The 16,925-nt window shown below is 49.6% G+C and overlaps 1 protein-coding gene across 1 annotated transcript in view; it reads left to right on the forward strand.

The window, feature by feature from the left end:
- CBX8 (chromobox 8) overlaps positions 1 to 15,866 on the forward strand; it is a 124,236-nt gene extending 108,370 nt beyond the window's left edge. The window contains exon 5 of the mRNA XM_085617444.1: positions 13,020 to 15,866. Coding sequence (XP_085473570.1) covers positions 13,020 to 13,889 — 870 coding nt within the window. The 3' untranslated portion in view covers positions 13,890 to 15,866. The remainder of the gene's footprint in view (positions 1 to 13,019) is intronic.
- Positions 15,867 to 16,925: the final 1,059 nt, after the last annotated feature.

Consider the following 16,925-nt stretch of genomic DNA (forward strand, 5'->3'; position numbering starts at 1 on the left):
CATACACTGTAGGATTGGTGTCAGACTGATTCTAGACACCCCCACCGGCTATGTTAGTCTTTATACCAGCTAGCTCACAGTGCCACTAGAAACCCCTCTTACCAAGGAGAGAATAGTTCTTGGCAACTATCGAACATGACAACCCTGATCTCTCAGGACCGTGGAAACAGTACAATACTTTTCGCTCAGTCACTCGTGCTTGCTTAGTTTCAGAGGGATACACAGAATAAACAATATGGACGTTTTTCAATAAACATTTATTGAACAGTCGTCATTATAGTGTAAAATAGGTGTGCTGAAACAATCACTAGACAGTAACAGATGTAAATGATTAGAAGCACTAGGAAAGTAAAAGGATGGTAGATTTCTACCATTATGCTAAAATCATGAATACAGGCAGGTATATAAAATACATGATAATAAAATGTGTACTCCTACAATGCAATTCTAACTAGATGTACCTAAGTGTACCTAGCATGTGTGTAGGTGTGAAGTCAAGAATCCCTCTAGGATAAAGTTAGCCCCATTACCTGAAGTGAGAGACTGTGGGACCTCATCGTGGTCTTGAATTGGACACCCCGCAAGGGATGTTAGACCACTGCGAGCTGGAGTATCTGCATGCAGGAGCTCAGCGTCTCGCGTCTGTGTGTGGTCATGGAAATAAATCCTCCTCTGTTTGTCTCAGCAAGATTTATTTATTTATTTTGACAGTTTTATATAGCGTGAACAAGACCCTTGCAGGTATCAGAGCACTTTACAGTGCAGAAATATCAACATAAAAACGTATAAGTATCGTGAATTAGGTGAATACAGTAAAGGTGAACATACAAGAATAGCACATATTTACAGGGGAATATGATGTTTATATACCCAAAGGTCTCCCCGGGGGTTCTACCTTGCTGTGCCACTTGTTGGACTTAGGATGACATCGGGAATGAACTTTATACATAGTTATTATACAGGAGATGGTAGTCCTGCTGAGTTTCCAAGAATCCTTATGCATAATGTATGAGGTTTTTACCAGGGAAAATCCTGTGTTCTGTGTGCAGTGTCGTATCTAGGTAAAAGGTCAGTCCCCAAGAACCGTTATGTATGTAATGTAGGGGAGTGTTTAGGTGAAAGGTCACAATGTTACCTGAGCCTATATTGGGGTACCTATATGGAATATAAAAGAGGAAAGGTTTTATTATCCTTAAGATGCTGAGTTGATAGTTCACTCCTTTGGTGAGTGTACTAATGTGCTTCTGCATGTTCAGACTCTTGTCTAGCATTATTCCCAATGAGCTTGTGGAATCAATGATGTGTAGCGTGTAATTAAGAGCTGTTAGTTGACGCATCCATTTTTTGATGAATAGAGACTGCTTGGGTGGTGCGATTAAGTTTTTAAGAGCGTTTAGCTTCAGGTGGTTACGTGTCAACCAGCTTTGTGTTTACAGTAAGACTGAGTTGAGGGACCTGATGTCCTCAGATGAATCGGCCTTCAGGTAAAGCTTAGTATCATCGGCGTACATGTGATAGTGAATGCTGGATGATTTCAGAATTTCTGTTAAAGGTTCCATGTACAGGTGGAAGAGAGTGGGTAAAAACACAGATTCCTGTGTTACCCCCAGACCGGTGAAGGATGAGACAGGGAATGGTTCACCTTGAAGGTCTGGATTCTAATGTGGAGAAATGAGGTGAACCAGTTTAGTACAGGCCCAGAAAGCCTCATCCTGTGCTCCAAGAGGTTAATTAGGTTGTAATGTTTAACAGTATCAAAAGCTGATGAAAGGTCTAAGAGGATCAGTAGGCAAGATTGTTTTTGATCTAGCAATCTTAGCGCATCATCTACAATTTGAGTGAGGGCGGATTCTGTGCTATTACTCTGGTGGAAATCGGATTGAAATTGGTCCAGGAGTCAAAATTGCTCAATGTGGTTGCAAAGCTGGACATGCACACATTTCTCCAGGAGCGTTGCCAATATGGGGATGTTAGAGATTGGGCGGAAGTTGTGTAGGTCTGAGGGATCTGCGGATGGTTTCTTTAGAATAGGGGTAACCTGCCCAGACTTTAGACTGTCCGGAATAGCACCTTGAAGAAGTGAAGCATTGACAATCCTAGTCGAGTGGGAGTATGGAGGCTCTGATCTCAGAAAAGAAGTTCGATGGCAAGGGGTCATTGAAATGGTTAGATGGTTTTAGAGTAGCCAGAGTTTTACGCATAGTACTTTCATCGAAAGAGGCATTGTTTTTGAGGGGGCAGAGCCGAGCAGGTAGGACAACAGCAGACCAAGGAGGAAGGAAGGTGTTAGGCGGTGCGATGGAAAGGTGCTCCAAGGCTGACCGTAGTTCTGCTTTGATCTTAATAGTCTTATCAGAGAAGAAGTCAGTGAATTCTTCGCAGTTAGGCTGCGTACCTAGACTCCATGAGGAGAGGTTAGGTTGACTGTTTGATTGAAGCTTGATGAGCTCGAACAGTTTATTTTGGACGGTGATGTGCTTGCTCTAATTGGTTTCTGAAAAAGGTGGCTTTAGAGCATCTGATGCGTTTGTTATAGATATTTCTTAAAGATCTCAGCCGGTTGAGATGTTCAAGGGAGGGAAAGGATCTCCACGGTCGTTCCGCTAGTCTCAGATTCCGTCTTAAAGTATTTGGACTATTGTTGTACCAAGGTTTGGAGACTTTGGAGGACAATCTTTTTAGCTGTAGAGGTGCCGTAGAGTCTAGAACACTTGTCATGGAGCGGTTATAGCGGTCCATAAGGTCATGAATATCAGACATATCCACAGCAGGGGGTAGGATGTTATCACAGAGAGCAGTCCGATAATCTTTTCCAGTGTCTGGGTTTCTTAGGCTGGACTCTAACTCTCACAGAATCTGGGATGAAGAAGGTAATGCAGTGGTGGTCTGTCCAGTCACACAGGACGATAGATTCAAGGTGAATGGAGTTGAGCTTACCGATGACTAGATCTAAGGTAGCTCCTTTAATGTGATTTGGGCTGTTGTAGATTTGGATTCTGTTAAGATCTACCAGGAAAGATTTAAGGCTATTGACTGCCACATCAATCATGTCGTTCCAATGGGGATTGAAATCTCCCATGAAGATATGAGTGCCATGAAGATCTGCGTTAGATGAGATGATATCCATGATCTGTTCGATGAAGGAAGGTCACGTGAAGGGTGGTAGAACGTGTGCAGTTTGCATAGATGTTTATTGCTTCAAGCAACCTCAATGCACAGGTATTCGCAAGACGGCAGGAGAGCCGATTGTGATTGTTTGACTGTTAGACTGCTACGATGTATACAAGCGATGCCGCCACCGTTTCTGCTAGATCTGTCTAACCTAATGGTGTCATAGTTAGGAGGCACTAGTATGTCCAGGATAAATGCAGAGGAGTCATTTAGCCAGGTTTCAGTCAACATTATAAAATCAACGTTATGTGCAAGGATGAGGGCAGCAATGTCAGCAGCGTGTCTTACTGTTGATCTGCAGTTGAGAAGCAAGCATTTAAGTTTTGGATTGATGTCCAGTGTGGTAGAAAGTGTGGTGGTGACTCTTTTAAGGTTGTTCTCATTTAATGCTCTGGTGTTTACCCTAGATTCCCTGAAAAGGTTCATAAGGATTGCTTTTATGTGTTGCAAGTTTGTAGGATCATATGAGACTAGGAGAGGATCTTTAAATCTAGAGTGCCGAGAGGAGTCAGTAGGGTGAGGTGCAGTTTTCCAACTTTGGGGTGGGGATGCCATGTTAGGTGATGACCTACTTGGTGGGGGGAAGCAGGAAGCATGGTGCCCGAGTTAGATGGGAGCGCGTGGTTAAGGTGGTTAGTCTTTGTGGACCAGCTTAACCTCTGATTAACAGACAACTCCGAGGTGATATGTAATAGACTTCGAACCTCTGCCTTAAGTTGTTTGAGGCAAAGTGTGATCTCATCTAGTCTGGCTTCCAATGAAGTGTGGGAGTGGGATTCCGAGGCTTGGAGCAGAGGACCCTGCGCGGGGGTGTGGGGGAGAACTATTGGATGATGGGACCGAAAGGCCTGGAAGAGCCTGCGGATGTAAGGTGGTTGAGATTCAGGGACTTTGTGCTGGGGGCTAGGAGGGGAGGGTGAGTTAGGGGAAGAAAGGTTAGATGGATATTGACCAAAATAACCTGTGGATGCAGCGGAGGATTGTGCAATAAGTTGAAGGATGTCAGGTGCATCTCTTGGCCAAGAGGTAGTATTGGGGTTGTAGGAGACATGTTGTTAGCCCAGGTCTGACGATCAAACACCAGGGGCGTGACCAATTTTGATATAGGGAGAGTCTTGGGTACACTCACAATATCTAACGTACTGGGCTTGAGGGTCAAGGGAATATCCGGGGTGATGGTGTGGCTCATGGAGCTTGGCAAATCAGAGCTAGCTGTTCTAGAGGAGAGGTGAACATGCATAATAGTATGGTGGATGCACTGGAGGGACTCAGTCCCACCTGTAATAGAAGGAGAAGTGCTATTATGTGTGGTGGTCACTAAGTGGGAGCCACGAGGGACCAAGGTTGGGTTAAAAGAGGAGTCGAGGGGGCGTGGCCAAGATGGCGGAGCGGTAGGACGCGTCTTCTCCTGCTCCTGCCCGCCGTCCGCCCGGAGAGGCACCGCGGGGCCCGTGAGGCGTGCGACTCGCTCACTTTGACCTGGGCCCTGGGCCGGTGGGGAGCCTCCGGCGCTCAGGAGACGGACAGAGGGCCAGAGACCCGGCGGCGCCAAGCGGAGCTGGCACCGGCCTCCCCGGTGTTGGGAGCCCTCAGCATAGCGGTGGGCCCTACTGGGCGGAGCCGAGGCCAGCGTCGGAGCTCGCGGCTGCGGCTATACCTCTCGGCGGGGCTGCCCGTGGGGGCCCCAGCAGCGCGGGCGCCTGTGGCGTGCTGCCCGGCCCGGGGATCGCCGGACTGTGCGGCGAAGCACTCAGCCGGCCTGCGGTGACAGCGGGGATCGCTGGATGGAGGAGTGGCGCACTGGGCAAAACGAAAGCGGAGGTGAGCGCGCCTATTGCGGCAGACCCCCGGCCCCTTGAAAGGGCTCCCCCGAAGTTGTGGGACGACGGTTTTGGGGTCTGAGGAGGCTCTGGGAGCGGCGAAGTCTCAGCGCGACTGCCGAAGTCAAGGTGAGGAGATCGGGACCGGAGGAGCGGTGAGAACGGCCCCGCAACGCGGTGCTGGCAGCGGAGGTGGCGACCGTTGGAGCTTGGGTGAGCTGGGGTCGCAGCGCGGGGACGCATCGGCTGCAGGAGGGCGGACACCACAGGAGGGGGAGCAGAGACTGAGAGGCCAAGCTGGTGGCGCCGGCTGCGACGAGCTCACCCGGCAGGAGACAGTCGGGGCAGGGCTCGGACTGAGAAGGCCATCGGGGTGCGGCGCCCCGGGACCCGCCGGACGGGGGCACCCCGTGCTCACGTGCGCCTTACTGCCCAGAGGATCGGCCGCTGCAGTCGAGCGGCGGGGTGAAGCGGCCCTCATAGTGGAGGGGGACTTTCTGGGATACTGTGGTGGATTGCACTCCGCTGCCGGCGACCGGCCTGAGCGCTGGACTTGGCTGAGGTGGGCCCCACTGCTGGGGGTCTGCGCTCGCGGTTGGGGAGCCCCTGGGGGTGCCCCGGCGGGAACCCCCCCCCCGCGCATTCCTCCTGACGACGGCTTTGATCGTGGACCCCGGAGAGGCGGCGGAGGAGGGGAGCATGTCCAAGACCCGACCCCCCAAGGGGAAGCCTACGAAGGACATTTTCGGTCGGCCTCAGTCGCCCGTGACGATGGCCGGCGCGACACCTGCCGTTGCGCCCGCCGGGCTTCCCTCAGGCACCGGAGAGGAGCCCATCACGAAGGCATTTTTGGAGTCTCTGTTCCTCACCCTACGTGAAGATATCCAATCAGTGAAAGCAGAATTCGCGGCTGAGCTCAAGGACCTACGCAAGGATGTAGATGGCGTGGGAGAACGAGTGGCCACCCTCGAGGAGAAAAGCGACGTGGCAGTAAACGACACAGCCCTGCTTCAACAGGAAGTAATTAGATTGCGGGATCAGAACATGGACATTCAACTGCATCTGGAGGACCTCGAAAACCGGTCCCGAAGACATAATATCAGAATTAGGGGGGGTCAAGACCACTGACGACACCAGGGATCTGCTGGCTTTCACCGCGGCCCTCTTCCGGCACGTCCTGGGGAGCGACCCGGACACAGACGTAGTCTTAGACAGAGCTCATAGGGTGGCCCCCCCCCCCCGGGGTGCCAACGCTCCGCCGGCGGATATCCTGGTGTGTGTACAGGACTTTAAAACCAAGGAGTTGATTCTGGCCAAGGCCCGAGCCCTTCACCCCATTTCCTTCCAGGGCCATGCCCCTGTCCTCTATCAGGACCTGGCCTTGATCACCCTCCAGAGGCGTCGGCAGTTCCGCCCCGTCACGGAGCACCTCCGACAGCTGGGGATCACGTACTCATGGGGGCACCCCTTCCGCCTCATATTTCGTCACGAAGGGAGGCTCCACCAGATGCGCTCCCTGATGGAGGCGTGCCGACTGCTGGGCCTGGCGTCGCCGGAAGATGCGGATGACGACGGTGGGGAGGCGTCGGGCCCAGAGCTTCCTTCATCTGGATGGCAGAGGCAGTCTAGACTGCGGCGTTCCCGCAGGCCGGATCATTCGGAGATCGTACTGAGTCAGCGGGCGGCGCTGACCGCTGCGACGGAGGCGCTTGCTGGAAGCGACCACACGGCCACGAGTAGCTAGAATGCGCCTTTGGCGAGAGCTCCTGTTCAGCTTCTGTGCTGGTGCTGGGTGGGCGGCGGGGGGGAGTGTGCTCCTCCAGAGGCTACGAGATGGACCCCTGTTCACTGACTGACCAGTTGTCCTGGGACGACGGACTAGATCTCTTTTTGCATTTTGGTTGTTGGTTATTTAGGTTGTTGGGGAGGATTCTCCCTCTTAATTTTGTTGGGGTTTTGGGGTTGTGTTGGGAACTGCTACGCTCGTCCATCCTCCTCCCCTCCATAGCGGGGTGTCCTTCCAGTCCTACGCGGTATCCTAGATGTCTCGGTGTTGTAATCCAGCTTAGGCGCTACGCGCTACGCTTTGGAGTGCCTCCCCCTCACACATTGAATGCCCCAGAAACCACTTAACATCCTGACCCTTAATGTGCGGGGACTTAACAATCCGGTTAAGCGCAGGGCGGTCCTTTCTTTCCTGGAACACTCAGCCGCAGACATATGCCTCTTACAGGAAACACACCTCACCCCCAGAGATCACCACAGAATGAAATCGCGCGCCTTCCCCACACAACTCTTTTCCTCTAACCCCACCAAAACAGCCGGAGTAGCTATCCTAGTGTCTCGTTCTTTTCCGGGTAGGGTCCTGCAGAGGTTGGCTGAGATAAGGGGTCGACTACTTACCTATCAGTTCCTGGTTGAGGGGATCTCCCTCGTAGTTGGCTCGGTTTATGCCCCTAATGTAGGTCAGGATACATTCCTCCACACTGCTCTCACTGAGGCCACAGCCAACACAGAACGACGTCTGTTGCTGGGGGGGACCTGAATTTAGTTTTCGACAACATATGCGATCGATCGGCGCAGCGTACGTCCCAGGTGGGAGCTCTCTCCCAGTCGGGAAAGGCCCGCCTCGACGAGCTGGGGCTGGTTGACCTCTGGCGCCATTTTCACCCCCGCAGCCGAGCATACACACACTTTTCGGGAGCACACAAAACATATGCCAGACTTGATTATTTCCTTAGCTCCCTACCATTGCAGGCGCTCGCGACGGGCGCCGAGATCCTCACTGCGTCCCTTTCAGATCACTCCCCGGTGGTGGCCACCCTCCAGCTCCCCCAGGCCCAACAACCGGTGCGGCATTGGCACCTCCGCGACTCGCTACTCCACCATGCGGCTACGGTCGAGCAAATCAAGACGGCTATTGCCAACTACCTCACCCTTAACGCGAACCCGGACACGTCTCTGGCGACACAATGGACGGCCCTTAAAGCCGTCCTACGAGGAGAATTCATAGCTATCTCGACGGCCAGTAATAGGGAACGCAGCCGAAAACGGGCAGAGCTCACCCAGAGGGTGGCGGAGTTGGAGCAGATGCACCAGCGAACGGGTGCAGCCAGAGCCTGGCGGCGATTGTGTGTGGAGCGAAAGCAGCTAGCGGCATTGGACCAGGACAGAGCCGAATACACGGCCCTGCGGCTGCGCCAATCCTTCTACGTTGGCGGTGATAAATGCGACCGTTTATTGGCCCACAGGCTGCGGGCGGCCAGACAGCAACAGGGAGTGCGGTCCATCCGCCGGGGTACGGGGGGCGACCTCACGTCGGAGGATGGGGAAATTGTGGAGGCTTTCCGGGACTTTTATGCGACTCTATATGCAGGTGACTCCTTGGACCCGTCCCTCTGCTCTGCCTACCTAGATGCAGCGCAGTTACCGGCGCTTACCCCGGAGCAGGCTAGCCACCTTGATGGCGATATAGGGACGGAGGAGGTCATAGCTGCAATCTCGCGCCTAAAATTAGGCAAATCGCCTGGTCCGGATGGGTATTCGGCAGCCTTTTACAAAACCTTCTGCGCACAGGTGGCTCCCTTGTTGAGAGACCTGTTTAACACCTTCTCCCAGGATGGCGCCATCCCGGCGGAGATGTTGGAGGCATCGGTTGTGGTCATTCCTAAGCCTGGGAAGGACGCGACAGTGTGTGGTGCGTACAGGCCGATTTCCCTGCTCAACATTGACCTTAAACTATATACGAGTATCCTCGCAACGCGACTGGGTCCATACATGCCCCAGCTCGTGGAACCGGATCAGGCAGGGTTCATACCGCAGAGACAGACGAGTGACAATACCAAGAGAGTCCTCCACATCATTGAAAAAGCGTCGCGCGCGGACGGAGAATACATGTTATTGGCCATAGACGCCGAGAAGGCCTTCGACAGGGTGGACTGGCCATATCTCAAACAGGTACTGCAGAGGTTTGGACTAGGGGAGAAACTGCGCACGCGGATTCTGAACTGTTACCGGTTGCCCATGGCCTCGGTCCGGGTAAATGGACAGACTTCCTCCCGGTTTCCCATTGGCAAGGGCACGAGGCAGGGATGTCCCCTTTCCCCCTCCTCTTTGCGTTATATATGGAACCGTTAGCCCACCGGATCAGGCACCACCCCCTTGTAAAGGGCATTAAATTTGGCGGAGATATACACACCATCAGCCTATATGCAGATGATATTCTTTTATCTCTCACCGATCCGGTCCAGTCGCTTCGAGCGCTCTTCATTGAACTTCATAGGTTTGGGCAGGCGTTCGGTTTTAAAATTAACATGGGGAAATCGACGGCGCTTAATATCTCCCTTACCCAACACATGCTGGCTAGACTACAAGAGGAGCACCCGATACAGTGGGCGGACTCCACAGTCCCCTACCTGGGAGTGCTGTTGGGCCCTACCATTCGAGACACAGTTACCGCTAATTATGATCGGCTCCGCGCGCACATCCGCAGGGAATTGGGACAATGGAAGCATCATACTCTTTCTTGGTTGGGCAGAATCGCGGCCACCAAAATGACCATTCTCCCCCAGATCCTGTATCTTTTTCAGACGCTTCCTCTTCGCCTGCCGGCTGGCTGGATCCAGCAAACTCGGGCAGATCTGGCGCAATTCATTTGGCAGGGCCGTAAACCCAGATTTAAGCATGCCATAGCAATATTACCGCCCGACCGGGGAGGAGTGGGGGTCCCAGATTTGTAGCTTTATTTCTACGCCACACAGCTCCGTTACCTTGTGGAGTGGAGTCGGTTGGAGTCTGAGAAGCATTGGTTGTTCCAAGACCAAGCGGTTGCGGCCACGACCCTGCAGGGGATCCCATTCCTACGTAAAGCGCACAGACCACCCAATCTATATGCTTCTCATATCACGGGTACGACTTTGGAGGCGTGGGACCGTACCGCTGTCACGCATGCTCTGACGACCTTTCCCTCCCCTTTGACGCCACTCTTTAACAACCCAGACTTCCAACCAGGTTTGTCAATCAAGGCCTTCGCACAATGGCGGCCCTCTCCGTGTCGATGCCTCGGACATCTGTTCGACACGGAGGGCATTCTCCCCTTCCCACAGATTCGTATGGACTATGGCCTCCCTGAGACCGAGAGGCTTCCTTACCTCCAGCTCAGACACTGGGTCCTGCAACCCCAGGTGAAGTCCGGTGCCCAGCGCTCCCTCACCGCTTTCGAGAAATGGCTTATCACTAGATCATCAGATAAAAAACTTATTTCTGATCTTTACAAGCATCTCCTAATCACTACCACACACACATATAATGCGGGCCGGACACGCTGGGAACGCGAGATTGGCAGATCTCTCACCCACAAGGAGTGGGACGACATATACTACAGAGTCACCTATTGGTATTACACGCCGGAGCGCCTCCATCGTTTTGACCCCCGCCAGAGTGCTTTCTGTTGGAGGGGCTGTGGGGAGGTGGGTACGTTAGAGCACTTACTGTGGAGTTGTACACATATTCGGCCGTACTGGGCCCAAATCCTGGATGACATAGATACTCATTTGGACACACAGCTCCCCCGCTTCCCTGCCTATATACTGTTGGGCTTACCGAATCCACTGATGTACCCTCTTAAGTCCCGACGGGGGCGCCTGATCGCTATAGCCTTGGGGGCGGCCACACAGAACATACTGGCGCACTGGCGCTCTCCCTCACCCCCATCCGGCTTAGGTTGGCTGCATAGATTGTGGATGGTGCTGGGGATGGAAAAGCTTACTCTCGCTCTTGCAGGCAGGGGCTCTGAATTCCCAGAGCTCTGGCGTCCCTTCCTCACGCTCCTCAGAACTGAATTCAGGGAATTAACATGCCCTCGATATCTCAGAATGCTGCGGCTGGAAGATACTCAGATACCGCAGAAGGCCCTCCCAGGCAGCTCTGCTAGGCGGAGATGATCCATTGTGGGTACAGGCACTCCCCTTCCTTAGTGTGGTGTATAGGGGATGGACGAGAAGGGGGTGGGGGCGGAGGGGGGACATGTTTCAGGGTTTTTTTTTAATGTTGTTTTTGTTACTTTTCATATTTTATTAATTCTTTTGTCTTTCACCGAGACCTCGCTCCATGCTTTACCTTGGTAATGTGAATAGTAGCGGCACTTGTGTCTGATCTATATTGTACTCAGGAGTCGATTTGATTTTCTCTTATGTTGGATGTGAGAAATTAATAAAGAGAGTTAAACCATAAAAGAGGAGTCGAGGATGAGAGATGATAAACTTTGAGGAGTCTGGGGGACCTCTGAGGAACAGGCGGCTCCTAGGGAGGGGGAAGATTTAATGCTAGACACTGTGTTCTTAATGATGGGGAAAATATTGTCAAACATGGCTAAGTTGCGGATTGAGGCTTGGATAAGAATAGTTCAATTTTTGTAAAGGGAGATGGTAGCTTCTGCTCCATATACCGGAGAGGGAGCAACAGCCACCCTAAGACCATGTGAAGTCTTCATGGAAGTGGAGGTCTGGAGCAGTTAGTAGAGGCTCTTCCTCCATTGATCATGTTGTTTTGTAGAAAAGATGAGATTACTTATGGTAGCACCTTTTTTAATGGATAAGGAGGGATCTGAGATAAGGGTTTCAGTGCGGGATTTAAGTAGTCTGTGTTTAAAGCTTTTAGAAGCATTTTTTGATAGGGGGATATTTGATTGTAAAAGCGTTCTGGCCGGATGGCTCCAGATTAAAAGAGATGGAACTTGAGGGCTTTGGATCCATGTCAAAGCTAAACTCAGCTAGTGGCATAGGAAGAGTAAAAAACTAGGGTTAAGGATCCAGATGGTAATAGGAGAGGTGTCTTATGTATTCAATGTACCAGCTAGAGGAGTGCCTCTGAAGGGTGTGGCCAAGGTAATGAGCATGGGTTCGAGGAGCAGGCTACGATTTGGTCAGGCCGGCCTCAACGAGGTTTAAGGAGCAAGGAAGTTGTTGGGGCATCTCACAAGGCTGTATAGTAGAGTTAGAGATTGGTGAATAGAAGAAATCTTAACGGACCATGTATCTTAGAGGTCAGATAGTGACCAATAAAACCAGACTGGCCAATCGATCCGAGTGGGCTGTGTGGGGGCAACTCAGGACATAGTAGAGGGGAAGGCGAGGCGTGTGATCAATCGGTCCCCATTGTCCACCTCACAGCGATCATATTCAATTTTGCTGACTAACTCAATATGAAACCATCTATCTTGGGCCAATATGACAGGAGGATAAGACGCATCAGCAGACTTTAGGCATTGCAAGCAAGTCATTAAAGGGAAACCTCAGTAGTCAAGTATGTAGGATTGAAGTAAACTGACCAAGCAAAGATGGCCACCATACATGGAGGATAGAGCTTTCCTCTTTCTATTTTCATGGCCTACAGTGTAAGGATCAGGGGAAGAGAGCATACCTCTTCTATTTCTATTAGCTGCATTAGGAGTACAAAATGGGTTCCAGATGCTGTGAGACTAAAAATGGGTGCCGCTCACAAATGGAGTCCTGAATGCTCTTTAGTTTGCTCCCTTTTCCTTCCGTCACTGCTCTTCCATCAACCCTTTTGAAAATTCAAGCGTAGAACTTGGCATTGATGAACAATGCCTAGAGATTGTAATTTTCCTTGTATGTATGTATGTATATTTTATTTCCATCACGTGAACTTGGCCATAAGAGGGGAGCACTGTACAGGGTCAAAGACAAGTGTAAGGTCAACAAGTGTTAGTAGATGTAGCTGAGTAGTGGACGGTTAATGTGTTGTGAGATGGTGTTCTTTAAAGTGAGTTTCAACTCTTTCCTTAATTGAAACAGCGTTGAAACAGTCCTGCTGGGTACGGGGAAGTTGATCTAGATACTGGGCGCATAGATGGAAAAAGGCCTGCTGCCTTGTTTTTTTTTTCTCTCTCTTCTTATTCCGCAGTGTGATGGTGCCCTAGCTGTAGTGTTCTGTTTCAGGAAGAGAGTTTTATTCATAAAATGCTACTTTGTTTTGCTTTACTAATACACAGATTTTTCTTTCTTGCAGGCACAAGCGAAAGCTAAAGCTAAAACCTATGAATTCCGGAGTGATGCTGCAAGAGGTGTCCGGGTGCCTTTCCCTGGCAGATCCTCCCAGGAGATAGGTTCCACCTCCAGATCCCGGGAAGGTTTGAGAACAATAGTCATGACACCACAGGGACCAAGCAGCTCAACCCGAGCAGAAAGTGTCATTGAGAGGGTGACACAGCCTGAGGACAGCCCTGATTCATACCATCAGAAGCCATCGAAAAAGAAAAGGGGCCCCAAACCTGGACGAGCACTGTACAAGAGCAGCCCTGAAGTCATGGAGCCCACTGCTAGGAAACCGGGAGAGCAGGGTGGAAAAGTTCTTGACTACCTTAAGTCTCGGAGGATGGAGGAACTAGCATCAGGAGCAGGCACATTTCGATCGGGTCACAGTGTCATCCAGCTAGCAAGGAGGCAAGAGACTAAATTCACTGGCCCTAATCCCACTCCTGCAGGGCTTGGGTACCAACAACGAGATTTTGAGGTGTCACAGTCACAATTCGATTCTCATGGAAAGTACGGCATGGACCCGTACCCTCCCAGGACTAAGCATAGGGCAGGGGACCAAACCCACCTAGATCTTGGTGACCGTAAGGCCAGGCTTAATTCGGAAAGTGATGCAGCTGTGCACAATCTGTACAGGGACAACACGGGGGCTCATGGCAACAAACCTTCTCTGATTGCCAGGATACCAGTCTCTCGGATCCTTGGGGTCCCAGAGGAAGAGACTTGGACTCCTTCTTTAAGTAACTTGGAGAAGGTGGTTGTGACCGACGTGACTTCAAACTTCCTGACAGTAACCATTAAAGAAAGCAGCACGGACCAAGGATTTTTTAAAGAAAAAAGATGAGCTGTGACCTCTTTCAGTTCCCTGCTAACCGCTTCTCTTATTTGGACAGGATTAAGCCACTGTCGCATCACTAAGCCTTTCCCCTATTCACTTGTATCTCTTTCCGTTGAAACGGTTTTCAAAAAATATATTTTCAGATGTGTATATATGTTATTTAAAAAAGCAAATATTCATATATATATATATATATATATATATATATAGTATATATATTTCAAGTCTAACTTGCTTTATTTAAATATAAGACCTTGAACAATTGATGTATTTGCCTCCAGTGCAGTTCAGGTTGGAACTTTTTTCCGCATATTTCAGCACTTGCATCAGATGAGTGCTTTGGAGGTTTGGAATATTCATCATTAAATGTTATTGTTGCTAGCTACGTGGGCGTAATGTCAAAGGAATCGCATAACCCATTGATCTATCAACATGAATGCTGATCTAACATTTTCTCTCATTTAAGTCTGAAATCCTTGAGCCTTCTTTATTTTATTCATAACCCACAACTAAGCAGCCGAGCAGTGTGTGTATTTTAAAGTCACAGCATCCTGTGCAGTTTCATGTTGATATTAACTCTGGGCGTAGATCGCGTAGAAGCGCTACACGTAGCTACGCAAAGTGCACTTCGCACTATGTGAGATACGCGTAGCACTACGCAAACTGCGTAGTGCGCTGTTTGCGATGATTGCACAGTGTTGGATGCTTGTCCGTACTGTGCAATCATTGAAAACGGCATCTTGCACAGTGTGAGCTGTCGTTTTCTGCCGCTCAAGTAGATTTTTACTCGAGCGGCAGCTTTCTCAACACGGACTGGTAGTTTCTCATCGCGAGCGGTCGCGAGCATAGGCGACCACTCGCAATGAGAAACCTGACCTCCCCATGTTGAGAATCTCGCCGGGAGGTTTATTTTCCATGCTCGCGATCGGCAACTTGATGTTGCTGATCGCGAATGAGGAAAAAGTCTCACCGGGATGTCATTGTGCTCGCTCGCGGTCGCCAACTTGACGTTGAAGACCGCGAGCGAGCAAAAAATGGCAACTACGCTAGGCGTTTTTGCGCTGTGCTACGTGCAATTTCCGTAGCGCGAAGTAGCACAAACTACGCAAGCGTAGCGTAGTTGTCCGCCCAGGGTTAGTTGATATGTTTACTCGCATGGGACTATGCCAGTACACCGAAAGCGACGCTGTAAAATACAAAAGCGCAACACTTCTTCTAATAGTTCAGGATTCAATACTATTTGGACAGTTTTAATACAGCATTAGAGTGACCTCACAGCAAGCGACCACTACCCATATGCTCAACCATAATCTGTGATCAGAGAGAAGAGAAATGTTGATGTGTGAACATATTTATTTAGTACACGCCATAAACAGAATTGTCTTTTGAAGCTTGCATAATTGATGGTGTTCTTACCCACCTCAAGAATATTAAAATTGAGACCTCAAGGTTCTGTCATGACCTGCAAGTTACACAAACACAAAAAATATATCATGGCAATCTTTTAACGGTATTGCAAGTCTAGCAAGCAAGTTGCATGTGAATGTTGTGGTCCTTAAGGGCAGAATTTCAGAGGTTCAAAAATACTCCAAAACAGTTACATTTCTGGTAAAAAAATGTCTAATCTCAGAAGATGTACTTGGTTTCTTTGAGCTCTAGGAGAAAACTGCAGGCCAGGTGACCCTATGAGCCGATTTTTTTTTTATTTTACTGCTATTACGTTAAGAGCAGACGAGCCATCACATTTGTAAGGAAAGTGGAGCCAGGGGCTTTGCTCTAAGAGCCAAAACACGAGCCTTAAAAATATTTGACATGTAAATGACATAGCAAACGTCATGTAAAAAAGACTTGTCCAAGTTAGAAATATATTTTTATTTAATGCTTGTATTTCACTTTTGTACATTAGATTATATCACTGCATTGACATCTATTAAAATTAATAGTTTTAAACCTTGCGCTTTCTCTCTCCTTGCCCAGACATCACTGCCATGAGTGAAACAAGAGATGTCAGTTTTGTCATGTGCACATTATATCGCCAATATTGTTAGATGGGGAACAACATTCTTGTCTAGTAAATAAACCATAGTAATATATAGTGTGTACTCCAAAGTGAATTCCTTCAAAGTGCTTTCTCATTTGACAGTCAAAAGGAGAGGTGGAATTTAAGTGATTTGTATAGGATAGTGTGTGCTAGTGGGTTAGCCGGGATCTGTAGCCCAGATTTCTGCTGATTCTGCAGTTCAGCAATTTAATTATTGTCATGCCCTCTCCAGTTTACCACCAAAAAGGGCAGTGCTTTTAGTTCAGTTGTTCTATCACCTAATTTAGTACACTTGGTTCAACAAAGGCAAGCATCACCTGGTAATTCATACAATACATGTCAGGTAACTGTGTAATATGGTCCAATATCACCATCAAGAGGTCTTGTTGACAGAATAAACCACGAGGCCGAATGCGGAGTCTTTTGTATTTGTCACATAACCTCAAGGTGGCAATATTGTACCATATTATACATGGTACCCATTATGTATTTTTTAGTTCTTGCCTGACCCAGCGCATGCGCTGGTCTGGTGAGACTTATTGAGAGGGCTCCAAAAAGTGCTACCAGGCCAGCCTAGAGGTAGAGTGCATGTCCGCGGGCGCGCGCGCCGCGCTTTACTGCGGTTACTTTCACTTTTGCGGCCGCTTTGATGTTTGATCGTGATCGCGATCACTTTCACTTTCGCTGCCCCACGGCCGCTTGGCATAGCCAATAGGTCTCGCTTTTGGGACCTTATAAATATTAAGTTATGCAACTGTTGCATGGCTAAACACTTATAAGGTCCCAAAGGCGAGACCTATTGGTTATGCCAATGCTTGTTTTATATTTCGTTTTACTTCGGGTTAGTTAGCTTAGTTAGCTTGTAAAAGCTGTTTTGTTAAAGAGCAGCAAACTGTACCCATTGATTTAAATTAGAATATGTTGGTTTTGTCTACCTTTTCGTAACAAACTGTTGATTAAAAAAATGATAATGGTGCGGTCAGTGGATTTAAGGGATTGTT

Source organism: Triturus cristatus, chromosome 7 (assembly GCF_964204655.1).
Source record: "Triturus cristatus chromosome 7, aTriCri1.1, whole genome shotgun sequence".
In the NCBI taxonomy this organism is placed as follows: domain Eukaryota; kingdom Metazoa; phylum Chordata; class Amphibia; order Caudata; family Salamandridae; genus Triturus; species Triturus cristatus.